The sequence below is a fragment of the Pipra filicauda genome, unplaced genomic scaffold (genome assembly GCF_003945595.2).
Source record: "Pipra filicauda isolate LSUMZ 115617 unplaced genomic scaffold, ASM394559v2 scaffold78_size3787270_pilon, whole genome shotgun sequence".
Taxonomy (NCBI): Eukaryota; Metazoa; Chordata; class Aves; order Passeriformes; family Pipridae; genus Pipra; species Pipra filicauda.
Window position 1 is genome coordinate 21040 of NW_024104964.1, and position 16587 is coordinate 37626.

General features: G+C 70.3%; 1 protein-coding gene across 3 annotated transcripts; it reads left to right on the forward strand.

Moving 5' to 3' along the window:
- Nucleotides 1-68: 68 nt before the first annotated feature.
- SLC4A2 (solute carrier family 4 member 2) lies at nucleotides 69-16513 on the forward strand. Of its 3 annotated transcripts, XM_027730473.2 has the most exons (24): nucleotides 69-273; nucleotides 1037-1091; nucleotides 5771-5913; nucleotides 8785-8953; nucleotides 9057-9292; nucleotides 9439-9563; nucleotides 9711-9934; nucleotides 10661-10797; nucleotides 10874-11054; nucleotides 11137-11272; nucleotides 11409-11592; nucleotides 11669-11783; nucleotides 11857-12041; nucleotides 12382-12595; nucleotides 12675-12896; nucleotides 13094-13242; nucleotides 13373-13567; nucleotides 13648-13890; nucleotides 14046-14135; nucleotides 14397-14563; nucleotides 14640-14893; nucleotides 15171-15340; nucleotides 15622-15795; nucleotides 15901-16513. In XM_027730473.2, exons 3-24 carry the CDS (start codon nucleotides 5854-5856, stop codon nucleotides 15979-15981), a joined length of 3711 nt encoding a protein of 1236 aa, XP_027586274.1. In that variant the 5' UTR covers nucleotides 69-273; nucleotides 1037-1091; nucleotides 5771-5853; the 3' UTR covers nucleotides 15982-16513. The 3 variants fall into 3 exon arrangements, with proteins under 3 accessions (XP_027586274.1, XP_027586276.1, XP_027586278.1); XM_027730475.2 differs by lacking the exons at nucleotides 69-273; nucleotides 1037-1091 and adding an exon at nucleotides 2748-2882; XM_027730477.2 differs by lacking the exons at nucleotides 69-273; nucleotides 1037-1091; nucleotides 5771-5913 and adding an exon at nucleotides 7548-7768.
- Nucleotides 16514-16587: the final 74 nt, after the last annotated feature.

The following is a 16587-nucleotide window of genomic DNA, read 5'->3' on the forward strand; positions in this document are numbered from 1 at the left end:
CCCCCGCCCCGCCCGCCCCGCCCCGGGGTTCCGGGTTCGAGTCCCGGCGCCGCCCGTCTGCTCCCGCCGGTCCTCCCGCCCGCCCTTCCCGCGGCACCGGCTCCGGGCGCGGTCCTTGCGGGGATCCCCTGCGGGCACGGTGTCCGCGCCCGTCGGGGACGGAGCCGGGAGCGGTGCGGACACGCCCGGTGCCGCCCCACCTCGCCCCGGCGCGCTCCCGCCCCTCCGCCCCGCGGGGACGCGCAGACCCTCCCGGCGCGGCCGGACTGTCCGGTAAGCGGCGGCACCGGGACCGGCACCGAGACCGGCACGGCGAGGGAGGTGGCGGGGCTGGAGGGGCGTGGCACGGCCGGTCCCGTCTGGGTCCCGATCCCGGTCCGCGTCCCGGTCCCGTCCCAGTGCCCCGCCCGCCCGTCCCCCGCCGGTGCTGTCCCCGCTCCCCACCGCTGTGTCGCGCACGCTGCTTTCCCTCCGCTGCTCTCCCTCCGCTCCCCTGCCGGCCCTTCCCGTCCCGCCCTGCCCGCTCGCGGTAGCCCCGGTCCCGGTCTCCGTCCCCGTCCTGGGCTCCCCCGCCATGGCAGCCCCGAGTCCCGGCGCGGCCGCCGCTCCGCTTCCCCCGCTGCCCCCCCCGGAGACCCCTGGCCGCGTTGGGGGGGGTCGGGGGGCTGTGCCGCGCCCCGCGGCTCCGGATCCCCCAGAACGCGCTCCGTGAACCCCGGCTCCTTCAGCCGGGAGGGAGCAGCACCCGGCCTCGGGCATCCCGCGGCCCCCCCCCGGGACCCCCCGGACCCTCCTGGATATCCCAAGAGTCCCCGCCCCCCAGGACCCCCCAGCACCCCCAAGGACCTCCATCCTCCCAACAAGTGACGATGCCACCCGGGGCATCGAACCTCGGCCCCTCCCCGCCACCACCGGAGCCACGTGCGGGGTGGTCTCAGGTGACCCCAGACCCTGCTCTCGGGGTGACGGCGGGCCCGGGCCCCGCGGGAGTGGGGGAGCCAGGACCCTTCACCACTCATCACCCTCTCTCTTGCAGCGAGGCTGCTCCATGCGCTTCCCCCCCGGTGCCTGAGCCCGGCAGCTCTCGGCAGGTGAGAGACGTGTGGCCGGGGAGGGGACCCGGGGTGTGTGTCCCTGTCACCGGGCTGGAGCCATCCGGAAACAACGGGCTCCCCCGGAGCGCAGGGGTCCGAGGGGTCCATGGGCCGGGGAGGGGACTGGGGGTGTGTCCCTGTCACTGGGTTGACGCCAACGACAGTGCTGTCCCGCACCCACCGGCTCGCTTGGAGTGGAGGGTCCGGGGGATCCACGGGACCGGGGGGGGGACCGGGGTCACCCAGCCAGCTGCTGCCATCCCGCTCCTCCCAGGCAGAGGGGCTGGGGAGGGGACCGAGGAGGAGTCAGGGGCCTGGGGTGGGGACCGAGGTCACCTATCTGGAGCCCCCCCCCAAATGGCTCCCCCTGAGCAGAGGGGTCCGAAGGGTCCACAGGACCAGGAAGGGGACTGGGATCATCCAGGCAGCTGCCACCGTCCTGCTTCCCCCGGAGGGCGTGAGGGGCCCGGGGGATCAGTGGCCGCACGGCGCCCGCCGGGAGCTGCCATGTGCCGGGTGCCGGGTGGTTCTGCCCCTTGCGAAACCAGCCGGGGTTGAGCAACGCCGGGCACGGCTCCAGCCCGGGGCTCTCCCACGGAGCGTGGGCTCCCACGGCCCCGGAGCGCGCCCTCAGGGAGGGGGGCAGCATGTCTGGGGGCGGGGAGCAGGCTTTGGGAGACGCGTTGCCTGTGGCTGCCTCCCTTTCCGCGGCTGGAGAGACCCCCGTGGCCTCCGATCCGGTGTCAGGAGTTGGGATTGCTCTGTGGTGGAATTATGTTGGCACCTCCCGGTGCTGCGGGGAGGGCTCCGTGCCCCTCCTGTCCCCCCACGGGGGGGCCTCCGGTGGGGACCCCGCTGTCGAGCCCTTCGGGGTCGCTGCACCGCTTCAAGCGGCTGCCAAAAATCCCGGGATTTGATCGTCCTAACGATCCGCTGGCACCGGCGCCTGTGCCTCCCCGCCAGCAGCCCTTCCGCCCGCGCTCCCGGGGGCTCGGGGGCCGGGAGCGGGGCTGGCCTCGTGCCCAGGTAGGGCTGTACCTGGTTTGTCACCTGTCCTGGGTGGGCAGCAACGCTGCAGGAGACAGAGGGTGACAGGAGCGTCCAAAGTATGGTTTGGGGAACCCTCCTACCGCCCCTCGTTCACTGGGAAGGGCTGGGGGTGACTCAGGTGCCCCCCTGCCCACGGATGCCATCCCAGCCGGCGGAAGGGAGGGGACCGTGGGAGCCGTGTCCCCGCGGTGTCCCCATCGCAGCCCCCACAGTCACAGCCTGTCATTAGAGGGGACGTGGTGGCCGCAGGGGCCGGGCTGGCTGCCCGAGGGCGCCGCACTGGGGCATTCCAAGGGCGCGAGGCCAAGAGGATGGGCACAGCCCTCGCCCGAGGTGGGTCCCTGCGCTCATGGAGGGGGTCGTGTCCCCTGTGTCTCCAGAGACGCGCGGGGCAGGAGCGGGGTCGCCACGGGAGCCGCGGCGAGGTGGGGCTGCCCGAGGAGCCGTCGGGACTTGGCACGGCCGATGTTTGGATCCGGGGCCGCTCCACGAACAAAGCCTCGCGCTCCCGCCGCTGCTCCCGCGGCTTGTTTTCCTCCTGAGCCGGTATAAAACTCCCGGCAGCGCTCGGCAGCTCCCGGCACAGCGCGGCTGCTCCGGCCACGCTCCGGCCGGGCCCCGCGGGCCAAAACCCCGCCGCGCCGCGGGTCCCACGTCGTCCCCGCTGGGGCAGGACCCGATCCCGGGAGCCGCGGGAGCCGCTGGAGCCGTGAGCTCACCGGGTCGGCGGGCGATGGGGTGAGTGTGGCCGAGCCCGTGCTGAGCCCGGGGGGTGGCATAGCCGGGGTGTCCCCCAGCCCTGCCGCGGGTGATGGTGTGGCTGTCCCTCCAGCCAGACCCCCCACCTCCCCATGGGGGTCCCATTCTGAAGAGACCGAGGGGTCAGTGCCAGTGCACAGGGTTGTGGGGGGCAGCTGTGCCTGTCCCCTCCCAGGACTGGGATGGGGATGGTGGTGGGGACCACTGACGGTGATGGCAAGAGCCTCTCGTGGGGGTCCTGGCCTCTCCAAAATGGCAGTGAGGCGGCGGGGGGGTCCCTGGTGTGTCAGTGACAGTAGTGGTGGCAGTGACACCACGTGGGTGCAGAGCCATGATTCATTTCCAGATCTGGTGGTTTCGAGGTTGTGGGCTGAGGGGTGTGGGGGGGGCAGATATTTTTGGTGTTGGTTTCCAGAGTTTCAGTGCGTGAAGCTCTGCCGGGCAGGAGCCGGTGGTGTCTGGCCCAGCTCCGTCCCACCGTGTCCCCCACAGTGATGAGGGAGTGCTGGACCACAACCCCCTCTGCCAGGTGGGATCTGGTGGGCATTTGGGGTGCCGGCATCTCCCGGGTGTGTCCTGGAGCAGCCAGGTGAGCTGGGCCAGGGAGCGAGGGGCTGCAGGGGGCTCCCACTCTTGGGGGTGGGCAGAGTGCTGGGGCACCCACCAGGCCCCTCTGTTTCGGGGTGCAGGGAACTGGGGGTCTTCTGACTCCCCCATTCCTTGGGCGTGTCCTTGGGCACAGCCTGAGCCATGCTGGGCTTGCCCCAGCCATCCCTCCCACCTGGAAACGCCGTGCCTGGGGGCCTGCCAACAGGGGGGCTGTGAGGGACACGGCGTGTCCCCTGTCACCACGGGGCCAGCCAAGTGTCTCCTCTGGGGCTGGGGAATGTGGCACAGGGGTCACCGTCAGCCTCACCGCTGGTGTGGGCACAAGCGTGGGTGGCACGTGTGTGTGCACTGAGCCTGTGCCAGGGGTCTGCTGGGTGTCATGGTGGTGGCAGGAGACGTGGCGACAGGAGTCACGGCACTGCTGGTGGCAGGGGGGTTCCTGCTGCTCCGGCACGGTGGAGGGGGCAGGGGGGCACTGGCTGCCCTGGGGCTTCCCCACTCCCAGTCCCATCCCTCCTCATGCATCATCGTCCTGGCCCACTCATCCTGCCACCTCAGTGCCAGCGGTGCTGGTGGTCCCAGCTCAGGAGGGGTCCAGGAGCTTGTGGGCCCGGTGGGGCAGCCCCACGGCAGCGTAGGGCCGGGGCCGAGCCCTTTAATCGCCTCAGCGGCTCAGGCAGGCTGGGGCTGGTCCCAGGAATGTGACTCCGGCGGCGCGGGAGTGGCCGTGGCAGCGGCGCTGGGCGCCCATGGCAGCGGCCGGTCATTCCCGGCGTGGCCAGCGCTGGCAGCCGCCCGGGATCGCGGCCCTGCCCCGCTTATCGGGGCGGCCCGGCCTCGCACAAGGGGCCATTGTGCTGGGGGCCGCGCACAGGGCGCGGCTGGTGGCGATGCCAGCGCTGCCACCGTCACGGTCCCGCCGCTGCCACGGCCACGGGGGCACGGCCCGACCCTCCTGCCCCAGAGCAGGGCAAGGTGGTGCCACCACAGCCGCGTGGTGACAGTGGCACCATCCTGGGGTGTTCCCACTGGACCTGTCCCCCCATCCCAGCGTGTCAAAGTGCCCTGGGAGCAGGGTCAGCCGTGGGGCTCCGATCAGGGCTGGCTCCACAGGGGTGGCACGAGCCCTGTGGTGTTCTGGGCCGCTGCCTCTCTGTGACTCAGCCACCCCTGCGGAAAGCAGAAGTGTCCCTCTGCCCCCCTGGCTGCCGTCACCCTTTCCAGGGAGGTCATGCCCCTGGCTCCCAGGGACTGCGTGTCCCCTGTGCTGCTGTCCTACCGGGTCTCTGTGGTGGCACCTGGGGGTCAGGGGGCTGGGACCCCCTTTTTGGGCATTATGGTGAGAGCGCGATGTTCCCGAGAACAATCCCAGTGTGTTCCCAAACTAATCCTGAGCTGCCCACAGGATTAAACCCAAAAAGCTGCTTAGCACTGGGAACAGCAATGCCATCCTGCTCCAGTGCCCCAGCACCCACCGAGGTGGTAGCCCAGCACCATGTCTCCCCGTAGGAGGGTCCCATCCGGAATTTCGGGGGGGTTTTGAATGCTGGCGGCGGCTTGGCGGGCGCCCGGGGAGAGCGGCGTGGCAGGGCGGATAATCTGCTCACTGGAATGTGGATGTGCTGGCTCTGGCCCCGGGAGCGGGGGATTAGGGAGCAGCCGGAGCAGGGTAGCACCGAATTTTGGGAAAAGGTGGGATCTAGGGCCTTGGTGAGGGCTCGAGAAGCCGCGGCCTTGGCAAATGCTGAGATCACGACTCCTCGAGCCTCACTGTGGCCACCGTGCTGGCACCCCAGCAGTGATGGTGACGAGGACGGTGATGCCACCCATGTGAGACGCAGTCATCCGTCACCACCCTCCTCGGTCCCCACCGTCACGTGGGGCCACCTCCCGCAGCAATAAACGCGGCACGCCGGTGCCAGAGGGGTCAGCGCGGGGCCCAGGGAGCTGCCGAGGGGCAAGTGTGGGGTGAAGTTGGGTTGGGCAGGGGAACTGTGGGGCTTTGGGGGGTCAGGCACTGCTGTGGCCCCCTGGGTCTGGCACCCTGCCCACACCCTGCGGGGTTGGGTGCTTGCCCGGGGTCCCGTTGCCCCGGCTCTGCTCCCCTCCCGGCGTTTGTCTTGGCCACAGCTCTCCCATTCCAACCAGTGGCCAAGACAAACCAGCCTGGAGCCAGCACGGCCCGAGGAGGGGCAGCCCTGGCCCCTGCCCACGGCACTGCCCTGGGGACACCCCCTGAGCCCCCTCTTTCCCCCCAGGTTATGCTGCCCCGACAGCGACCCCTGAGCCCCCGCGAGAAGGAGAAGGGCTAAGTGGCGGTGCCGGGGGCCGTGCCGGCACCATGACCCACTCCCAGGTGTCCTCCGAGCTCCACCACATCGTCTCCACAGCCTTCCAGAGCGTAAGTGCCACTGTGGTGGCGGGCACAGCCCTGCGGCTGGGGGGACAGGGGGCTGCACCCCTTGATGCTGCCCGGAGGGGTGAGGGGTGGCACAGCACGGCCCCATCACTGGGCTGTGGGGTGCTGGAAGTGCCCCGTGGCACCGCCACATTGCTCAGGTGTGGGCAGGGCTGTGGGGTGCTGGCAGAGCAGCTCAGCCGTGGGGCAGGGCTGTGCCCCACAGCAGCCCCCCAGGGCAGGCCAGGCCAGCTGTGCCGGGGCGGTGAGTGCCCTTGGGGCTGGCGCAGTGCCGGTGCCGTTGGTGCCGCAGCTGTGGCGGTGCCCTCAGTGCCCATGGTGCCAGCGCTGCCCCGGTGTGGGTCCCAGGCTGGGTTAATGATTGACCCCCTGCGCGTCGGGGCTGCCGGTGCCGTTGGCAAGTCCCCGTGGCACACACGTGACCGGGGATGGGACCGGCCCCGACCTCATGGAGTTCCTCCGGGGCTCCCCGGTAAGCTGCGGCCTCGGGAGGCCGGCGGAGCCCCCCGTGCAGTGCCCACCCAGGGCACCGTCCCACCCGTGCCGGGGTGATGCCGGGCACGGGAGCTGCCAGGGTGCAGGATGGAGCCCCGCGGGGCGGGGTCGGGGGTGCTGGGCCGTGGCCAGAGGGGCTCAGAGGCCGTGGGGGATCAAAGGGGTCACGGGGAAGGTGGAAGGTGGGAAGGGCAGGGGGATACAGGTGCAGGACATGTCCTGATGCCGCTGCTGCTGTCACGTGGGGGCCTTGGTGTGCCAGGCTGGGGGCTGTGATGGGTGGCCTGGGTCACCCCCGGGTCACCCTCAGTCACCCCCATGGGTCACCCCGCTCAGGGGGCTCTGGGGTCACCACACGGTGGGGACACGGACGGGGCACCGCGGCTGTGCCCAAATGTGACGTCTGTGCTGAGGGTCTACAGGGGGGTCGGGCACCGCCCTGGACGGGCGAGTGCTGTGGGTGTTCACTTGGGTTGCCCCGGGTGCATGGGAGACGCCCTTTGCCTGCCGGGGGGTGTCCCCCGCCCCACCTGCCCCCCATCCCGGTGCCCCCCCCATCCCAGTGCCCCATCCCCATGTCCCCAGCCCGGGTCCGGGACAAGCCTCATCCCGGGGTCACTGGGGGGCCGTGGCGGGGGGACGGCAGTGCAACCCCCGGAGGGGGCGGGGAGAGCAACGCTCCTGCCTTACCGGGGCGAGGGGGGATTTACCGAGGAGGGGGGTGCGTGCAGCAGTGGGGGTGTCGGGGCTCCACCGGGGGATCGCTGCGTTCCGGGGGGTGATCTGAGCTCAGCAGGGGGAGCCGGTTGTTCCGGGGATCCCGGGATCGGCGGGGGGGCTGATGCGTCCCGAAGTGTCGTTGCGTCCCGGGGGGTCGGAGTTGGTGGGGGGCCGGTGCATGCCAGGGGGGCCGGTGTAACCCGGGGGGGCCGGTGTAACCCGGGGGGGCCGGTGCATGCCAGGGGGGCCGGTGTAACCCGGGGGGGCCGGTGCATGCCGGGGGGGCCGGTGTAACCCGGGGGGGCCGGTGTAACCCGGGGGGGCCGGTGTAACCCGGGGGGGGTCGGTGTAAGCCGGAGGGGCCGGTGCATGCCGGGGGGGTCGGGTCGGTCGCTCCGGAGCCGCCGCCGGTGCCGCGGTGCCGCCGGTGCCCTCTGCGTTCTCCGTCACCTTGAGGCGGGCGCGGGGCGGCTCCGTCAATATTTGGCGAGGCCGGGACGGAGCCGCCGCCCCCCCCGGTTCCCTCCCCGGCCCCCCCCTCCCGGCCCCATCCCCGGCCGGTCCCGCCGCTCCGATAAAGCGCTGCGGGAGCTGCGGCGAGAGCGGCTCCGCCATGACTCAGGTAGGACCGGCCGGGGACGCGCCCCCCGCACCCCCCCGGCGTCCCCCCAGCCCCGCAGCCCCCGCATGCTCCCCCCCAGCTTTTCACCCCCTGCCTGCCCCCCCGGTCCCGCACTCCCCGCATCCCCGCACCCCTCTGCATCCCCTCAGTCCTGCACTTCCCGCACACCCCCCCCGCCCCGCATTCCCTCCCGCATCGCCCCCCCCGCGTCCCTCTACCCCACCCAGCCCTGCACCCCAGCCCTGCCCCCCCAGCCCCGCCCCCCTGCCCCCGAGCCCCTCCCTCCCGAGCCCACCCGTTGCCCCCCAGCACCCACGGCCGGGGCGCAGCAGCAGCACCGGGAGGGGCCACAGTGCGGGGGCCCTGCGGGCGCAGGGGCTGGGGAGCAGGGGTGGCACGGCACTAGGGGCTGGTGGGGGGAGCACAGCACCAGCGCACAGCACTGGGATGGCTGAGGTTGTACCGGGGAGCACAGCACCGGGCATGGCACTGGGGGTGTGTGGGGGGCACAGCATGGGGGCACTGGGGGTGGGGCACAGCACCAGGGCAAGATACTGGGGGTGCTGAGGTTGTTCAGGGGCACAGCACTGGGGGTGCTGGGTCCTGGCTGACTGGCGAGCAGGCACTGGGGGTGCACAGGGGTGCATGGCACCAGGACATGGCACTGGGGGTGCACAGGGGTGCATGACACCAGGGCATGGCACTGGGGGTGCTGAGGCACGTGGGCTGGAGGCAACGCTGGAGCACAGTGCTGAGGCTGGGGGTGCGTGGGCTGTGTGGGGTGGGAATGGGGGTGTACGGGGTGTGCTGGGGGTGCATGGGGTCTGTGGGGTGTGAATGACGCAGTGGGCACGCTACGGGGTCCCTGGGTGCCTTTGGGGACCCCGGAGAGCCCCCTGTCTGGGGTGCCCATCATGCAGGGGGCCGTGTGACTGGGGTGTGCTGGGGGCCGGTGGTGTGGTGGTGGCGATGCCAGCGGCACTGAGTGCCTGCTCAGCCCCGGTGCCGGCCCACAGCCCGAGCAGGAGGCACCGGGTGCTGGCTCACCTGTCTTTGGGGAGGAGGAGGAGGAGAAGGACCTGAACAAGGCGCTGGGCGTGGAGCGCTTCGAGGAGATCCTGAGCGACGCTCACCCCCGAAACGCTGAGGAGGCCGGACGCAGCTACGGCGAGGAGGACTTTGAGTGTGAGCGGGGCCGAGGGCAGGCATGGAGCTGGGAATGGGCAGGGGGCAAGTAGGGAGCGGGGAAGGGGCAGAGAACAGGGCACCAACCTCCCCGTTCCTCCAGACCACCGCCAGTCGTCCCTCCACATCCACCACCCGCTCTCCACGCACCTGCCCCCTGATGCCCGCCGCAAAAAGGGGGTCCCAAAAAAGGGCAAGAAGAAGGCCCGGCGTGCTTCCGTCCCCGGAGAGACCCCCACGATCGAGGAGGCTGAAGAGGATGAGGATGATGTGTGCGACACGGAGACAGAGCGGTCGGCGGAGGAGCTGCGGCAGCCTGGGCCGGCCGAGGCAGTGCAGGTGAGGGCAGTGGGGTAGGGGCAGCGCTGTGCCCCCCTGGCTCGGGATGTCTGGGCGCGGCCGGGTCACCACAGGAGCTGGAGCCAGTGTTGCCCACGGCTGGGGGACGTGGCTCCCCAACAGCTGGCTCACCCCCCGCGCCCCAGTTCTTCCTGCAGGAGGATGAGGTGACCGACCACCGGGCAGAGGAGCCGGTGACCCCCGCGGCACTGCCCGGTTCCCCCCCGGAGCCCCGGGGGGCCACGACCCCCAAGGATGCCCGGGCAGGCAGGTGAGCCGGGGTCGGGCAACGCTGGGGCTCTCTGGGGATGGGCAGCCTCCTCTGGTCACCCCATGGCAGAGCAGCCCCCTCCAGTCCCTCACAGCAGGGCTGGGTGCAGAGGGGGGCTCGGTGCTGAGCTGGGCTCCTGACTTGCAGCCCCGATGCGGAGCAGGGGGCTCCAGGAGAGGGGGCAGCCGCCGAGGCCGGGTCCCCGGGTCGCCCCACGCCCAAATCGCAGCCGGGGCACCGGAGCTACAACCTGCACGAGCGGCGGTGCATCGGCAGCATGACGGCTGCCGAGCAGGACCGGTACCAGAAGATGCCGACGGACGAGTCGGAGGCGCAGACGTTGGCCTCGGCAGACCTGGACTACATGAAGAGTGAGTGGGGGCTCCCCGTGCCGGGGGCCGCGCTGGCAGTGACCACGGGCGGGGTGAGCGGGGCCGGGACGGTGGGTCGGGCAGTGCTGGGGGGGCATGGCTGGAGATGGGCGGTCTGGGACCGGGGGTGTGGCACTGCCAGGACGAGGGGCTCTGGGACGGTGGGTCTGGGGGGGTCTGGCAGTGCCAGATCACCCCTTGGCTGCAGCCAAGCCATGCTGGGGACAGGTGCTGACCCCACTCCCAGCACTGGGCACAGCAGCAGGGGACCCATCCCGGGTGCCAGGTCCCTGTGGAGCACTGCCAGGAGCTGTGCCTGGGGCAGCTGGAGTCAGTGACAATGATGGCAGTGGCGGTGGCTCCCCTGGGTGCTCGCCAGCCCCTGGGATTCGCAGCTTGGGGACTCGCAGGGTGACGGGTGACACTTTTTCCTCAGAGCTCCCAGGGGAGTGTGGCCATGGCAGAGCCTGTGTGCCAGTGGGCACATGTGGGCCTTGGTGCAGGTGACCCCTGGTGCTGCAGCACTTGCCCCCAGCACTGGGATGGTCCTTCTGCCCTGAGATGTCCCAGGCAGGATGTAACAGCTCCACAGCCCCTTGTGTCCCCCCTTCCAGGGCTCAGTGCCCCCCATGCTGGAGCTGTGCCCCCCGTGCCAGGGCTTGGAGTGCGGGGCTGTGAGCCCCGCAGGTTGCCCACCCCACACCGTCACTGACCCTTCCCCACCAGGTCACCGCTTCGAGGACGTGCCGGGCGTGCGCCGGCACCTGGTGCGGAAGAGCGCCAAGGCACAGGTGGTCCACGTCAGCAAGGACCACAAGGAGCCCAGCATGCGGCAGCGCAAGCAGGACAGGCAGCCCCACGAGGTGCGGGGTCCTGGGGCGGGGGGCAGGCAGGGATGGGGGTCCCAGGGATCCCGGCGCTGACCTGGCCGTGCCGCAGGTGTTCGTGGAGCTGAACGAGCTGGTGGTGGACAAGAACCAGGAGCTGCAGTGGAAGGAGACGGCTCGCTGGATCAAGTTTGAGGAGGACGTGGAGGAGGAGACCGACCGCTGGGGCAAACCGCACGTGGCCTCCCTCTCCTTCCGCAGCCTCCTGGAGCTCCGCAAGACCCTGGCCCACGGTAGGGAGCTGGGGTCACCCCACGGCACCCGCGGTGAGGGGGGTCCCGTTCCCGCTGCCCTCAGCCCCCTGTCCCTTGCCAGGGGCTGTGCTCCTGGATCTGGACCAGAAGACACTGCCAGGGGTGGCTCACCAGGTGGTGGAGCAGATGGTCATCACAGACCAGATCCGGACCGAGGACCGCGCCAACGTGCTGCGGGCGCTGCTGCTCAAGCACAGGTGGGCACAGGGAGCGTGAACGCAGCCCCCTCCCCTGGGCTCTGCTCCCCAAGCCACAGGGCCGGCGCTGTCCCCAGGATCCTGGTGATGGCTGTACTGTCGGGCCACCACGGACAGACCTGGCTCTGTCCTGCAGCCACCCAAGCGATGAGAAGGAATTCTCCTTCCCGCGGAACATCTCGGCGGGCAGCCTGGGCTCCCTGCTCGTGCACCACCACAGCACCAACCACGTGGCTGAGGGCACCGAGCCGGCTGTCACCGAGCCCCTCATCGCTGGCCACGCTGCCGAGCACGACGCACGTGTGGACGTGGAGCGGGAGGTGGGTGCCACGGCCCCCCAGCCCTGCCCGTGCCCTCGGGAGGGGCCTGACCCCAGCCCCCGCTCTGTCCCTGCAGAGGGAGGTCCTCACCCCCACGCCCCCAGCCGGCATCACTCGCTCCAAGTCCAAGCATGAGCTGAAGCTGCTGGAGAAGATCCCGGACAACGCCGAGGCCACGGTGGTGCTTGTGGGTACGGAGGGGTGGGCAGGGCAGGGGGGTGGGGACAGTGTGTTGGGCCCTTGACTGACCTCTGTGCCCCCCAGGCTGTGTGGAGTTCCTGGACCAGCCCACCATGGCCTTTGTGCGGCTGCAGGAGGCCGTGGAGCTGGATGCGGTGCTGGAGGTGCCCGTGCCCGTGCGGTTCCTCTTCGTGCTGCTGGGCCCCAGCAGCACCCACATGGACTATCACGAGATAGGGCGCTCCATCTCCACACTCATGTCTGACAAGGTCCACGGGGCAGCGGGGTCCTGCCGGGGCGGGGGGCTCAGGGATGTGCTGGGGTGGGGGCTCAGGGCCGGAATGGGATGGGGGGGGAGGCTCAGGTTGTGCTGGGACCAGGGCCTCAGAGCCGTGCCAGGATTGGGCTGGGTGTCCTGTTGGGGCCGGGGATCTCAGGGCCGTGCTGGGGCCAGGGACTCAGGACTGTGCTGAGTGGGCATCTCGTGGCTGTGCCAGGATGGGGGTTCAGGGCTGTGCTGGGGCTGTGGGCTGGGGGCTGTGCTGTGCTGTGGTCTCAGGGCACTGCAGCGCTGTGGGGTGGGCACTGACCCTACCATTTCCCCCCCAGCAATTCCATGAGGCCGCATACCTGGCCGACGACCGGCACGACCTGCTGAACGCCATCAACGAGTTCCTGGACTGCAGCGTGGTGCTGCCGCCGAGCGAGGTGCAGGGCGAGGAGCTGCTGCGCAGCGTCGCCCACTTCCAGCGCGAGATGCTGAAGAAGAGGATGGAGCAGGAACGGAGGCTGCTGCTGGAGCCCAAGTCCCCTGAGGAGAAAGGTACCTGGGGCAGGGTTCGGGTGGGGGGGTCTCAGCTGTTGGGGTCTCACCGTCCATCCGTCTGTGTGTCTGCCCCCAGCACTGCTGAAGCTGAAGGTGGTGGAGGATGAGGTCGAAGAGGACGACGACCCCCTGAGGCGCACGGGGCGGCCCTTTGGGGGGCTGATCCGGGACGTACGGCGGAGGTACCCCCACTACCTGAGCGACTTCCGCGACGCGCTGGACCCCCAGTGCATCGCCGCCGTCATCTTCATCTACTTTGCCGCGCTGTCACCAGCTATCACCTTTGGGGGGCTGCTGGGTGAGTGCAGGGGGTGCGAGGGGAGTGGGGGGCTGTGGGGGGCTGTGAGGGGTGGTGGAGTCATGGAGGGCTGCAGAACTGCCGGGTGCTGCCCCGTGTGTGCTGCAGGATGCAGCGGGTCAGGGACCTGGGGCGGGGCCACGTCGTGGGGCCGAGAGGCCGGTCCTGCCGGTGTGCCTGAGCCTGTCCTGCCGCAGGGGAGAAGACGCAGGACCTGATCGGGGTGTCGGAGCTGATCATCTCCACGTCGCTGCAGGGCGTCCTTTTTTGCCTGCTGGGCGCCCAACCCCTGCTTGTCATCGGCTTCTCGGGGCCGCTGCTCGTCTTTGAGGAGGCCTTTTTCACGGTGAGGGGGTGGGGGTTGCCCCGGGGCCCAGGGGGACATATCACCCCTGGCCCCACTGCCGGGCCCCTGCCCAGCCCTGTGGCCATCCTGACACTCATCTGTCCATCCGTCTGTCCCCGCGGCTGGGCAGTTCTGCACGTCCAACGAGCTGGAGTACCTGGTGGGGCGTGTCTGGATCGGCTTCTGGCTCATCCTCATCGTGCTGGTCATGGTGGCCTTCGAGGGCAGCTTCCTGGTGCGCTTCGTCTCCCGCTTCACCCAGGAGATCTTTGCCTTCCTCATCTCCCTCATCTTCATCTATGAGACCTTCTCCAAGCTGGCCAAGGTGAGCTGGTGGGGCCAGGGACTGCGGGGCGGCTGGGCAGAATGTGGTGCTGAGTGTCCCATCCCGTCCCGCTGCTGCAGATCTTCCAGGAGCACCCGCTGCACGGCTGCCTGCCCGCCAACGGCTCGGTCGAGGCCTGGGGCAATGGCAGCGTGGCCACAGCCAACGGCACCGCCCCGGCCACTGGCACTGCCGCCCGTGGCGCTGCCAAGGTCACGGGGCAGCCCAACACGGCGCTGCTCTCGCTTGTGCTCATGGCCGGCACCTTCTTCATCGCCTTCTTCCTGCGCAAGTTCAAGAACAGCCGCTTCTTCCCCGGACGGGTGCGTGGGGCCGTGGGGCGGCTGTGGGGCTGGGCTGAGCTGAGCTGGGGGGAGGGTGGGCTGAGCCAGGGGCCTGGGGGGCTGGAGTGAGCCCAGGGGGACTGGGGTGAACGGGGGGGGGCAGGCGGGAGGCTGAGGCCAGGCCGTTCCCCCAGATCCGGCGGCTCATCGGGGACTTTGGGGTGCCCATCGCCATCCTGGTGATGGTGCTGGTGGACTACAGCATCCAGGACACCTACACACAGGTCAGCACCCACCCACCCCTTGGGCAGGGGCCCCCCCCGCCTCCTCCTGCAGGGTCCCTGTGCCCTTTCCCTCTGTCCTGGGTGTGGGTCAGTGGCTCCATCTGTCCCCGCTATGGCTGTGCCCACTCAGGTGCCTCCAGCTCCCAGTGTCTTACCTTCCATCTCTCTTCAAGTCCAGCTACTGTGGGGGGTGACTCCGTGCCCCCCCTCACCCTGGAGGGCACAGCCAGCACCCCCACCCAGCGTCTCTCTCCCCTGCAGAAGCTGAGCGTGCCCAGCGGGTTCTCGGTCACGGCCCCGGACAAGCGGGGCTGGGTGATCAACCCCCTGGGTGAGCATAGCGACTTCCCCGTGTGGATGATGGTGGCCAGTGGCCTCCCTGCCGTCCTCGTCTTCATCCTCATCTTCATGGAGACCCAGATCACGACGTGAGCGCAGCAGGGCTGGGTGGGGTCATCGGTGTGGCCGGGGGAAGCTGTGCCAACCGTCTGCCCTTGTGCCCAGGCTGATCATCAGCAAGAAGGAGCGGATGCTGCAGAAGGGCTCCGGGTTCCACCTCGACCTCCTGCTCATCGTGGCCATGGGTGGCTTCTTTGCACTCTTTGGGCTGCCCTGGCTCGCCGCGGCCACCGTGCGCTCGGTCACCCACGCCAATGCCCTCACCGTCATGAGCAAGGCCGTGGCACCCGGGGACAAGCCCAAGATCCAGGAGGTGAAGGAGCAGCGGGTCACTGGGCTGCTGGTGGCCGTGCTCGTTGGTAGGTCTGGCCCTGGGGGAAGCCGGGACGCTGCGGTGGTGTGAGGGCAGCAGGGGGAGGGGTTGGGGAGCCTTAGGGGGCTGTGGCTGTGCAGGGGCAGTGTGGGCAGTGGAGCTGGGGCACCCTGAGCCCTGGCCAAATCGTCGTGGCCGTCCTGTTCCCTGTGGGTGCAGGAACGCAGGACCTTCTCCACGTGATGGGGGCGAGCAGGGAGGGTGGAGCGGGGTGAGGGGGCTGTGCTGACCCCCCTGCCCAGGCTGACCCTGCTCTGGCCCAGGGCTGTCCATCGTCATCGGGGACCTGCTGCGGCAGATCCCGCTGGCTGTGCTCTTCGGCATCTTCCTCTACATGGGTGTCACCTCCCTCAACGGCATCCAGTTCTACGAGCGCCTGCAGCTGCTGCTGATGCCCCCCAAGCACCACCCTGACGTCACCTATGTCAAAAAGGTGGGGAGGGGCCCTCGGGAGAGTCACTGGGGGCAGGACCCTTGGCTGGGGCAGCAGCCAGCCTGGGGCACGCGTGGGTGGGGGCACTGGGGTGTCCGCAGGGCAGGCTCTGGCAGAGCCTTGCTTAGGGGGGCAGAGGGGGCCAGGGCAGTTCCTCGGGGGTAGCCAGACCCCGGCAGGGCCATGGGCCGTGTTTGGGGTGTGGGTACCCCTGGGCAGGCTGTGCCCGTGGTGGGAGGGGGACGAGGAGCCCGGCCCACGCTGACACGTGCCCGTGCCAGGTGCGCACGCTGCGCATGCACCTCTTCACCGGGCTGCAGCTGGGCTGCCTGGCCGTGCTCTGGGCCGTCATGTCCACCGTGGCCTCCCTGGCCTTCCCCTTCATCCTCATCCTCACCGTGCCGCTCCGCATGTGCCTGCTCAGCCGCATCTTCACCGACCGGGAGATGAAATGTGTAAGTGGCCGTGTCTGTCGTCCCTGGGGGGCAGTGGGGGCTGGACCCCCGGGGTGGGCAGGGCCGAGGGAGTCCTTGCTGCCCCTCAGCCGCCGTGTCCCGCAGCTGGACGCGGCTGAGGCCGAGCCCATCCTGGATGAGCGGGAAGGTGTGGACGAGTACAACGAGATGCCGATGCCCGTGTGATGGTGCCGGCGGTGAGCAGCCCGTGGTGGAGGCTGGGCACAGCCAGACCCCCGCGCCGCGGGGCCGGGGGCAGCAGCTGCGTGGCCAGACCCCCACACTCCCTGGGCCCTCGGGGGGCACACCTGCCAAAGAGACACCGGCCCCAGGCTTGCCCTGCCGAGGCCCCTGACCCCCCTCACGGTACAGCCCCCTCGGGCACCTCCTGCCCACGGCGTGGGGCAGAGGGCCCTGGCCCCCCAGCAGCGCTGCAGGTCCCCCCACAGCCCCTCACAGCCCCCCAGCTACTGCCCGACACGCAGGTGTCACCTGAGCCCCGCGGGGGTCATGGAACAGGAACTCAATGGCAATAAACAGCTTTATTCCCAGCGCGGGGCTGAGGCTGGAGGGTGACCCTGTGCCCCCCCATCGAGGGGGGGGCCGGTCCCTGGGGGGCTGCCAGGGAGGGGGCCAGGGCTGCCCTGTGCTGGGCCCAGCCCGGGGGGGGCCGGGGGCCCCCTGCTGCCTTCGACTAATAAAGAGATCGGACTTTGCACACTTTTCACCAGTTTTATTGGAAAGTTCCCCCCTTCCCAAGCTCCCCCCTCCTCCTGGCCCAGGCCCTGGGAA